At 43.2% G+C, this 11,870-nt stretch overlaps 1 protein-coding gene and 1 long non-coding RNA gene across 2 annotated transcripts; one reads left to right on the forward strand and one right to left on the reverse strand.

The window, feature by feature from the left end:
• The first annotated feature begins 1,269 nt into the window (after positions 1 to 1,269).
• On the forward strand, positions 1,270 to 5,563 carry LOC120681542. The gene is made up of 3 exons (XR_005677909.1): positions 1,270 to 1,557; positions 2,579 to 2,924; positions 3,049 to 5,563. It is a non-coding gene; the product is annotated as an uncharacterized LOC120681542 (long non-coding RNA).
• A 900-nt stretch (positions 5,564 to 6,463) lies between these two features.
• Positions 6,464 to 11,266, reverse strand: LOC120681541 (uncharacterized membrane protein At1g16860-like). The gene is made up of 5 exons (XM_039963060.1): positions 11,032 to 11,266; positions 8,102 to 9,122; positions 7,411 to 7,566; positions 7,072 to 7,283; positions 6,464 to 6,948 (listed from the first exon to the last, which is right to left on the reverse strand). The coding sequence occupies exons 2-5, from the start codon at positions 8,987 to 8,989 to the stop codon at positions 6,756 to 6,758; spliced, it is 1,449 nt and encodes a 482-aa protein (XP_039818994.1). The 5' UTR covers positions 8,990 to 9,122; positions 11,032 to 11,266; the 3' UTR covers positions 6,464 to 6,755.
• Positions 11,267 to 11,870: the final 604 nt, after the last annotated feature.

Here is an 11,870-nt window from a genome sequence, read left to right on the forward strand (position 1 = left end):
GCACGTGGAACGAGGATCGACGCCGGCGACGGGCGACGCGTGCCGCGGCGCGCCGAGCGGAAAACAGAGAGGAGCGAGGGAAGGGGCTGACAGGTGGGCCTGGGCGCGATTTTTTTTTCTTTTCCCTTTTTTTCTTTGGGCTGTGACAGAACGTACCAACTTGCAACGAAGGTAATTGATCGTAGTATATATCTCGAGGGTGCAACCGGCCTGAATTTAGAACGTGTACTCAATAATTAATTAATTTCTTGATAGTTTGGGGTTGGTTTATATGGGCTTTGAACTCATGTATGTCGAAATGCTTCACACGCTTGGTACTGGGCTTTGGTTCATCTGGGCTTTGTGCAAAGGGCGGGGTAGGCCCCTTTCCAGTTTCCCTCCTCTACCTGGCTTTAATTTCACAGGGGAGATCAAGTAACATATGCCAAGGTTAAATTATGGAGAAAAAACTAACCTACGACGGGCCACGCTTCAGCCCTAGCACGCGACCACGCGCCGGCCCATCTCTGCACGTTCGCGGCCCAGCAGCCCATGTGCTACACCGTATTTATTATACTCCATCAATCTATCTCTTTTGCCTTGGCTACGTACCGGGTTCGGTCAGTTTGATCGATCTATAGCTAGTATTTCACAAGACATGCTCGATCACTTGCGTGCGCCATTCAAATCGAGCGAGTCCATCTCAATCAAATCGCTCTTGCTAGGTCATGCATGCATGTGTGTGAGCACGTTGGATCTTATAATTCCTCTTCCATCCTCATTTCTGTCACTTCAACGTGCCAATACGTATAGCCCAACGACAAATTTTACTAGTACATACTACTGCATGTGCTAGCTGAGTTTGCACAGATCGATGGCATGCGCGGTAATGGCATAACAACACAACACTAGCTACAATTATATCGATCGCTGAAGAATATTATGTATGGTCATCGAAATGCTTGGGAACAACACTATATAATTGTAACCGTGTTCTTCATATATACTACTACTAGTTGATGTTTTTACAGTCCTGCAATTACATACAACATGCCCGTGGATTTCATGCAAAACCAGTGTAAAGTAAAATAGACGACCTGCGCTAAACTTTTGTCACACTTGATAGGTCTCTTGCAGTAGTTTACATGCTGCGTTGTGGCTTCGGCTGCCACGCCGCGTGCCACTGATTGCTGGACCCTGGCACAGGGCACCCTCGTTCTCGACAGCATATATGGTCTCGTCCTTCCTTGCAGCGCCTGCTTTCCTCCTCCTTTTACCCCCCTTCCTCGGGCCTCGGCCTCTCCATTCCAACCTCCTCTCTCTCCGATCCCCACACCAAACACCAGAGGAGGAGGAGGCGGTGGTGGTGGCCGAGGAGGAGGAGATCGTGGTGGGAGGAGGTGCTGGTGGTGGTGGCGGAGGTGGGGAATGGAGGAAGGCCTGCGGCGGCTGCTGCTGCTGGTGGTGATCAGCAGCGATTAAGTGATGCTGCTGGAGGCGTTGATGGCGCCATGGCCAAGGCGAAGGAGGTGGTGGTGGTGCTCCTGCTGCTGCTGGAGGAGCGGATGCTGAAGACGGGTATGGCTTCGATCGGGCGATGGATTTTCTCGTTTCGGGGGGGGGGGGGGGGGGGGGGTGCATTTTTCGGGTGAAAGGGACTTGGATCAGCTTACTGATTGGACTAGGGTGTTTGGACTTTGGAGTGTTCTGTGTCCTTGTCTTGGCGTGCACGTAGAATTCTAGATCTGCTCCTGCTGAAATTTGGGGTTGGGGTGGGGGTTTGGGCACAACTCCTACTACATTTCAGATGCCTGAAAATCGAGGTGGTTTCAGGTGACACAACAATTGAACCAGGGGGCGATGAGGCTGATGGCGTGGGGTTTTAGGACTTAGGGGTTTAGGTCTTTAGGGAGGTTCATCGCATACAAGGACTAGGGGAGGGAGGCAAGCGAGGTGGAGGAGGCGTGCAGTGATCGAAGGTATGGCGGTGACAGTGAAGCGGGCCCCGCTGGAGGATGTTGGGGCGCGAGGCGACGACGACACCTGCTGGTTCGCGTGGGAGGGATGGTGGTGACGGAACCTGCGCCAGCAATGCTTCCTGGGATGGAGCCGTGCTGTGCAAGCTGCTTAGCGGAGCCGAGCTGACGGACGGGAGGTAGAAGATGAGTCGACCACCACTCGATCGAAGATGCTGAGATTTGTCGGTATGGAGTTTCAGGCGCCAGATTGATGTATAGTCTCGTTAAAAGGAAGCCAATAGTTAGGGATGGCGACTTGTTGAGCCCGATTCACGTTTTTGGTAGCCGCTCGCTAATCGAAGTCAGAAGATGCAAGCAAATTGTTGCACCGGTTTCATTCATTATTTTCCTTTTCTCGAAGTAGTACTAGTAGTAGTGTGTGCGTGTGTGTTTTGAGTTTGAGGGTAGTAATGGTCTTTCGACGATATCTCGATCTTTTAGCGCGGGCCAGTTTCTGCCAGCTGGCCTAGGAATGGCCTCAATGGTTAGGCCATGTGTGTTGAGCTACTAGATTCTTTCTTTTCGGGGAAAGGTCAGTTTCGCTTACCTCTCTCTGTGTGAGTTGCTGATTGATTTTGTAGGTTCTTTGTTGTGGCCAAGACCAAGATAAACCACCTCCGGTGTTCAATGAACAGATGTGCTAGCGCTTTTTTCAACAAGGCAGATGGACTCAAGTTGACTTGTATTTGGGAAAGTTTCTGAAGGCCGCTGGAGAATCTCCCGAGGTGCATCCAGTTTTGCTGCTTTCGGCATGCCGGGAGATTGCCTTGAGCATGCTGCGGAACGTCAGCTTAGAGTTGGCAATAGGATTGTACAACTCATTGATCAGACCACTGTGGCATGATGCTGGCCAATTCATTCCGTTCTCTGGATTTGTGAGGAGGGAGGTGGAAGCGATCCGGAGAAACTGAAGGAGGGAGATGGGAGGTAGTTAATCTCTTTTCCTTTGGGTGCAGAGCTCTCATCTTTCTTCTTCTTTTTTCTTTGAACAACCAGGCAAAATGTTTGCTATTACAAGGCTCTCATCATTTTACTTGATTTTATTTTACAGCACTGATCGGCCGGGCAATCAGGAGAGCATGATAGAACATGGAAGATATCTTGGATTAATCCGGATCTACATCTCGGAAAGTGTTGGGTAATGAACTATCTATCTAGTCCTCATCCGATCCTCTATTCATTAGCTTAGGGTCACTGTAACATGCATTATTAGCTTAAATGTTATCCTTCGTTTAGCTTAAATCAGCTCAACGATAGTAAAAAAACAATTTCTCTGGAACTTCACTCTCATACTGAGAGATGAAAAGGTCTGGAATTGGATCAATTCCTAACCAGCAGCGATACTCAGCAGCAGTCGGGCTACATAAATATATGCTGATCATCCTCAACATAAAGAAGAGAATGAGCGTTATGTTGGACATATCGAATCGCTTCCTATCACTACCAATGCCGCAGTTTATAATACCAGCGAGAAAGTCTCTGCTAGCAATACTTGAGTGCTACAATAACTTCATGATCCTTAGATTCCTCTCAAGGGTATTCCTCTCAAGAGTGGTGTTGGGAACCGAGATGACCCTAATACTCACTATGCTGAGCATCTACACCTAAGACACACCAATTCACTTTAGAGTCAGTTAGACTTTTCAATTTCTAGCTACTTAGTGTATAGGATCATTTCGATGGCGCTTTTTCGCTTCCGGGTAGCAGAGCCTACCAAAAGATGAAGCTGGCTTCCGGAAGGCAGAGCCTTCCTACGATGAAGCTCAGACCATTTGTGATCTCGGGTGGCAGAGACAGCCTACAATAGATCACATCTTATACACTAACTAGGTGGGCCACCTGCGTATTTGCGTGCTAGATATGTTATAAGGTTACATCCTTTATTTTCTATTGTAATTTTGTGCTTTTAAAGCTATGAGTAGAAACTATATTTTTTATATGTAATTTTTAAATATTTAAACGTCATATCTCATATATCTCATTTATGTAAACATATTAGAAACGTGTTACGGCGAGACACGTTGAGTTTATTACTGTTTGCCCTGGTGGGTCCGACTTTAGCTATATTAGGCCGTGGCGACACCGCTACATATTGCAGCCGTGATTGGCACCCAGCCAGATGAGGAACAGTTCGTATGTGCTTCACGAAAACAGTTTGAGTTCGTTTGCATGCAGGATATATATCCAGCAATATAATACGGAGGCCGCGGCCGGGCGTCGAGAGGACACGAGCTCGCGGTGTCATCGTATTGTTGGTTAAGGGGTATTTTTGACTAATTTTATTATAACGGTAGTGATGAGTAATTTACCTGGCTAATAAGTTAAGGGGTATTTTTGACTAATTATATTATAATGATGGTGGTGGGTAATTTATCTGGCTATTAAGCTAGGGAGTATTTTTGACTAATTATATTAAATTATATTATAATGTAGTGGTGGGTAATTTAAATTTCTCTTATTTTCTCCGATTAACGTGGGCTAGACCTTGAGAGCGGATATGGAGACTCTGTTTGTTGACCAAATAATAAGATAATAGATTAATTAGAAATTGGATACAAGGAAATTCAAATCTTTATTCACAACTCAACTTGATACAATATGAGATGATACTTACACTCTTTATGTGGATATCATATCATAACATCACTACACTACATGGCAATCTTACCATCTCCTACTTGAGACCTCTTATGACATGATATAGCAAGGGGGAGCGGGACACCCCTATTTATAGGACTCCATGGTTCATATGATGTTGCTATGTGTCCATCTTCTACACTTTTCTACATTTCTAGAGCTTTCGCTATCTTTATCCTATCATACAAATATCTTTTCTTTAGATAATTTTACACTTCACCATAAAATATGATAGCAATTACTTATACTTGCTCTCCACTCTTCTAGAACCTTCTTACCTTGGTATGATCTTATCCTCATGCATTACAAAGTTAGTTTCTTGTGATTCCCACAATCTTCTACAATGTTTCAAGTATGCATTGCATATTTCAACAGACGCGCCATCCATTCTGCAGGTGGTACGGATCTTCTTTTTTAGGCATTCGTTGAATTGGGTAGTGAGGTGCGAGGGAATTGACTTTCTTGTTTTGTTTAGCTGTGGACAACCTATTTGCGGATAAAGAAGCCCTGAATCTGTTCATCTCCATGCTTGGTTGTAGCTGGTGGCTGTTGCTGATTTGTTATGAAAGAAAAGTACTGCTAACTGATTAGTGGCTGGTGACTAGTGGTTGATGCTGATTTGGTATGCGAGAAAAATACTGCTGGCTGGCTGGTAAGCCAAACGAACAGAGTGCATAAGAAGAGTGATGCCCTGTAGCAGCAGTGTTTTCAGGCAATCGCTCCTCCGCCTCAAGGCGCGCAAGCTTCTGTCAAGTCTCGCCAGCTCCTGTTCAAGAAGTTATGACAGCACCATCCCCATAGTTTCAGTCAGGAGTACGAGCAACATTCTCCTTTTTGCTTCGTTCAGTTGGTGTCCAACACCAGAGCAAGATCCTCCTTTTTGCTTCGTTCAGTTGGTGTCCAGCTCCAGAGCAGTTTGTGTGCCCTGTTAGAAGCCGTAGGCTAAATCTATCTATTATCTTATTATTTGACCAACAAATGAGAGCTTCCACATTCGCTCTCAAAGATTAGAAATTCCCACATTAATTAGAGAAAAATAAAAATTATCCACCACTGCTATTATGATAAAAACATAAAACTAGGCTAAAATACTCATGTGTCTAATTAAAAATCACCCACCAATGCCATTATGAAAATTAAATATAAAATACTATTTAGTTATATATCAGTTACAAACATATATTATTAATAAAAACTAAAACTAACAACAATCAATCAAAATAAAACAAAAATAAGAATAATTATATGCATAATATTATTACAGCTCAACAAATCAAATTATTATTATAGGTAGATCATATTTGAATTATTTTAACCAATAATAAGACATAATTGACAATAATGAACAGAGTGATGTATGGCAAAAATAGTATAATCTTTAAATAAGGATACAACGACATACAAATTTTTGAATTTTCAATACTAGCCGCGCAAATACGCGGGCTATACGCTAGTTGAGGTATATACATTAGTCTAATCTTTATTGTTCTGTTCACTAGAACCATTAATCATTGCACTGTCCTGATTAAACTAAGCACCGGTTTATTCTTCCCGGCATAAATCCTTTGAATTGTAGTACTGCTACCTGTTAAGATTAGACATGTTGGTAGCATGTTGTTTGCTCCCACCTTTCTCGCTTCCCTTCAATTCTTAGCCGTACTCCTTTTGCAGATAGCATATGGTTTGTTCTTCTCAGCATAAATCCTCTGCATTGTAGCGCTATCTGCTCAGATTAGCAGAGTGATTAGTTGGTTTTTTCCCCAGCTTTCTCGTTTCCTTAAAACCTTAGCCGTACTCCTCAGATGAAAAGAAATCATGCTCGAAGATCGTACAAACCGAATTCTAGACTTTATAAGCAGCTGCATCTCCATGGCTGTAGTCAAACCATCATATCATGTTACATAAGTACCTTAAAGCGCACAACCAAAAAAAACATAAAACACATTAAGAAAACTATACAACCAAATCTCGGCTTAATCAACCACCCTCAACCTGCCATAATCACACCCACATTTGCACATTTATCTCAATTCTAGCATTCGACAAGATTAATCCAAAGTCCAAATATTTCACAAGCATTTTTTTTCTTTGGCGATGATGATTCTTCCAGCTTCCATCTTGCTAAACTGGTATGACATCAATATTTGACGTATCTTCGCATCTTAAAACTAGCCCGTCAATGTTCGTTGGGAGGACGCACTTGGCCCACTGGCAACCAGTCGAGATGGGCTCCGATGGAGGAACTATCATCAATACATTGTCATTTCTTTGTACAACCCCCATCACACTCACAGTACTGCCTTCCTTAATGTACCTATAGGCAAAGGATGAAGCACATGTAATCATTTGCAAATATCATTAGGTCTATGGTTAAGGAGAAGGAATAGTTTTTTTTTCTAGCACGTTTAATATGCAAATAGACAAGGAAATTGAGTACCCTTCTTTAAGGCGCATTATCCGATCGTCACTTGAAAGGTTCCTTTCCCTCAGCCATCTCAAAAATTCTGGGGACATATCCTTGTTATCAGGATTGATGTCAATAATAACAGATTCATCAACATAAGGGGTCACACGTGCACCATATCCTGTTTTCACCAATGCTCGAAGCCCAGATTGAAAATCTGAAATGTAGAAATCGACCGCATGTCGCTGCCAAAGTTGCAGGCAAATATCAGAGAACAAGGTAGGTTAAAGTTCAAAATAACTGCAGATTTGTGTTTCCCAATTATGATTTTAAACTATGTCATACTATTTCCCTTAAATGAAAAATACTCACCTCCATTGCGCGTAAACCCCAGGTAAAACGGCGATGCTCAGTGTTAGCAGCTTTGGAATCCCAACCCCTGTATTCGAACAAGGTAGTAGAAGTGTACACACATCTTGGGACCCTTTGGAACGAGGACTCAAGGGGGAAATTTCCACAAGTAACAACCTGTAAATTTTAACATAGTCATTATTAATGTGCTAAATGATAAAACAAATATTATTGTTTGGAATGAAGCATGCTTTCAGGATACCTTGAGAAAAGAATAAGAATCAAAGATCCAACATACAGGTGAAAATATCTTATCCTAAATTTGAAAGAACTATATGGTCTATGCAATTGAAGTCATTAGAAGATTTCCATTCACCAGGCTCATTTGACTGGGAATACTAAATCAAAATGCCAGTCATTATGTGCTAGTGCAGATGACAATTGACAAGTACTGGTGTGACAGAAAATATGCATGAATATGTAATAGAATTAATGCAGGATGTGTTAGATGTGCCAAGGCAAACATGCACACTTCAACTGTCATGTTTCAGGATAGTGTTATTCCAACAGTGCAATAATGCAAACATAGGATAAATTTATTCCCAGTCATGCAACAAAACTAACATATATGATGAATAAAGACATCAAAGTAGATCAATTGAAGGAAGCAAAAGCAGATGAGAAAAAAATATATCGTCAGCATTTTACTTACCCCTGTCACCTTAACATACTGTCCATCTTTGGCAGTTCTGAGATCAGCATCAGGATAGCAGTTAATAAACCCAATAGCGCCTCTCCTTCCCCAGCAAGCATTCCAGATTAACAGCGCAGCAACAAAACCAAATATTACCACAACAACTATCAGCAAAATTGCATTGTGAACAGCACCCAGAATGAAGCCACCTGCTATGAAACCCATCACGAAGAGCAGAATCACAGCCCAAAGTATTGGCTTCGGAAAGCTTCCCTGAATAGAGTAACCATCTTCAGTGTTGAGATTAGTAACAGCTTGATTGTGAGCAAAGGAAGTCGCCCGTATTTTCATGGATGCAGCAGAATCAAGTGGCCCAGATACTTTTCTTGGAGCACCAGACGAATTCAATGGTCCTGAAGATATAGGCCCAGATGTGATGAGCCCAGTTGTGGGAAGCACGGGAGGGAGAGGCCCCGAATTCTGGCGAGCCATTGGTGTCACTCCCCCAGACTGGGGACCAGATGACCTCTTTGTTGGTTCTCCATGCTTATTAAGAGGTCCAGAGTTTGATTTTGCTCTGGCTGAACCGCCAGCACCAGGAACTGAAGATGAAAGTGAACCGGAGTAGTTGGATCGACCACCAGAATTGGATACAGGTCCAGAGTTGGAAGCAGCACCTCCAAATGAAGTATTCCTGGAAGGAGCATTACCTAGAGGGCCAGATTTTCTTGACTTTTCAACATGGAGATCAAACATCTTCCCTAGCTCTCCAGATTTCTTGATGTCACCACCAGTATATGGCATCACATTAGAACAAATGGTTGGGGCCTTCTCCTTAGGTTGCTCAGGTCGACCAGAAACATACAGGCCATTGCTCAGCTGATGTGATGGAAACCTTGAACCCATAGTCTGAAGCAGAAGATCAACTGTATCTCAAATGTTCAACCCACCAGCAGAGTGTAATCAAATGAGGCTATATCTGGGTCTTGACATGCACAGCTGCCCTTTGCGCTGTAAAACCTACACCTTGCATGAGCTCCTGAAATAATACATTGAATAAATCAATGGATAAACTCTTGACACTACGTGATCACCCATATAAAAAAATAATCTTGGAAAAATAGCATCTAGACAAGAGAAAATCAATGATGGTATGAATCCCACAAAAAATGAAGACAGATTATGAAATTGGCAAGAAGATTTTAGATGAAAGGTACTTAACTACTCATAACTAGTCACCTAGCATATGGTTGATCTTTATTATAAATTAACAATTTTCTTGCATATCAAAAGCATCACCTAATTAAAATTCACAGTTTGATATAATAATTCCGAGAAAGAGAAAAAAAATTGGAACCTCTATCAATTCTTCAAATAAAATATGGTTCAGCAAAACAAATTCACAGAACTGACGCATGCATTCACACTTCTATTGCTGCAGGAACTCAATGACTTTAACAGATCTATTTGTGGCAACATAGACTTCCAGAAGAAAAACTTGTCCCCTGATAGCTAGTTCATACAGTCCTATCTTTTCCTTAAACTATGGCACCACATTGCAGGAAACAAATTATGTTGCAGTTAAGGGTAATTATATGTGATAATAGAAAAGGAAATGAACATAATTTATGGAATCAAAACTTAATCAGGGAAAAGCCATGTTTGACTAAAGGTCAGTAGTAACTAAACAAAACATGCACAGAGGGAAACATTTTGCGTTATTAGGCTGACCACAGCGGAGGGAGCCAGAGCAAATTTGCTCCCTCCTCCCTCTCTGTCTACAGTGCCAAACAGTGTATCTACAGTGTCGAACAGTGTATTTGCTCATTTTTCTCCCTCCGCTGTGGACGGTCTTAGCCTTGGTAAAAGTTTAGACAGTTAAAATATTATAGATTACACTGATGAATGCTTCACCAGAATGAAGTCCTCATCCCCCCCTAAATCTAGCTAAAGACAAACCCCGAAACATGCAGAATTTATGGAGACGTCTCCCCTGAAATACTGGTCACTGACCACACCCAATCAAATATATATTAAAAAAACACAAAGTTTTGAGACAGGTGAAGGCATCATTAGAAAGAAGTGCGTGTCTCACGCAAAGTGAAATATGTTCAATGATTTACCCAAGCGCGTACCCTCAAATGTACAGAAATTTTGTACTGACCCTGTCAGATCTCAGATGAAGCTTGAAGTTTCAGTAAAGAACTCAGCACTCATACTTGCCGACATAATAATTTACTGTCCCGGCTATCGATTAGCATCCGCTCCAAATATGAACCAGGCACATAGTCAGCTTGGCAAGCAGACTAAAAAGGATATGTCAGCAGGAGGTTCAGCTGAAACCCAGAGGGGTGGGGGGGGTGGATTAAGCCGATCTTAGCAGTCTGCCAAGCAGAACAAATCCGCGAGAAACCACATTCTACTCACAAAACAGATATTTAGTTTTGAGTTTCAAAAGCTATGGAGTCCTTACCAACAAAATAGATATTAAAACACACACACATGGATTTCCAGTACACCCGAGAGCTGGGAGGGGCAAGAACAACAAGCAAGACTACAGAAGAAGCAAGGGAGGCGCAGCTGCTACGAAAGCACGCCTGGATCTGGACCGACGCGCGGCCGCCGCCGAGGGCGGCTGGAGCAAATGGCGGCCTCTTAGGCTCGGTTGGTGAGCGGCAAACCGAAGCCTCGAGGTGGGCCGAGCGCAGATCCGAGCCCAGACATCGACGAACCTCCCGAAATCTCACCGCGTTCTAGCTCCACCGACACAGCGGTAACCCAAGCACCGCATTGCCGCACCCGCAGATTGGTCTCCACCGCCCGCCTGGACCCCAACAGCCGCCAAAGCAACCACCTCCCGATGCAAGAGCTCTTCCCGAGTGAGCAGGAAATCCCCGAGACTAAAACAAGAGCGAGAGCGAGTTGGGGGGAGAAACATCTCCGAGTACCTCGAGTGAATGGCAAGCACGTCGCGCAGCTGTCCCGCCTGGTCCGCGTCCTTCGCCTTTTTTTTCCCTCCTCGGTGCGCAGATCCTGCTCGTGCGGTGGCGGAATGGGGGAGGTGGAGAAGGTGGGGGGCGAGGTGAGAGCAAGCGCGCAGCAGGGAAGGGAAGCAGACAGGGGGGAGAAGTTGGGAGGGGAGAGAGAATAAAGGGGGAGGTGGAGACGGAGGAGAGAGAAAATAATGGAGAGGAAGGAGGAGAGAGAAGCTTGTTTGGTTTTGCAACAAAACTAGTGGGTAAGTTTTCGGAAAAGAGAATTTCACATGCATCACGTACTAAATGAAGTCTATTTGTAAAAAAAAATTTAGAATTAGGTGTAATTTTTCGCGACGAATCTAATGACGATAATTAATCGGTGATTAGCTACAACGATGCTACAGTAACCATTCTCTAATCACGCAGTCAAATGTCTCATTAGATTCTTCAGAATCACTAGCACGGGGTTCTGAAATTGATTTTGTAAACTGATTTTGTTTGACATCGTAATTAGTGGTAAAAAATGTAGCGCGAACCAAGTCGGTCTCTAACCCTCTGTTTACCAGTAGTACCCGCTAATGACGGGCTAGAAATGACCGTAATGCCCTTAGGGCTGTGGTTTACCAAAATAAATCTTCCTGCACCTGCACAAGGGACATGGTCGTATATATTAGAAAAGAAAACATGAAAAGGCAAAACAAAAAAATCAGAAAATGTTATGAATGTTCGGTTTGAATACAAAAAATTCCCATAAATTTACACGGGAATTCTGCAGCAAGAAGTTCAATAAGCTGCCATATGAAATTGAC

The sequence above is a fragment of the Panicum virgatum genome, chromosome 7N, assembly GCF_016808335.1.
Source record: "Panicum virgatum strain AP13 chromosome 7N, P.virgatum_v5, whole genome shotgun sequence".
NCBI classification, from domain to species: domain Eukaryota; kingdom Viridiplantae; phylum Streptophyta; class Magnoliopsida; order Poales; family Poaceae; genus Panicum; species Panicum virgatum.

Excerpts from the sequence above, each read along its gene's own strand:
- LOC120681541 (XM_039963060.1), bottom strand. The coding sequence starts at position 8,989 with ATGGGTTCAAGGTTTCCATCACATCAGCTGAGCAATGGCCTGTATGTT. Across the intron at positions 7,284-7,410 it reads GGGGTTTACGCGCAATGGAG|CGACATGCGGTCGATTTCTA; the intron begins GTGAGTATTTTT and ends CAACTTTGGCAG. Across the intron at positions 6,949-7,071 it reads ATAATGCGCCTTAAAGAAGG|GTACATTAAGGAAGGCAGTA; the intron begins GTACTCAATTTC and ends CTTTGCCTATAG.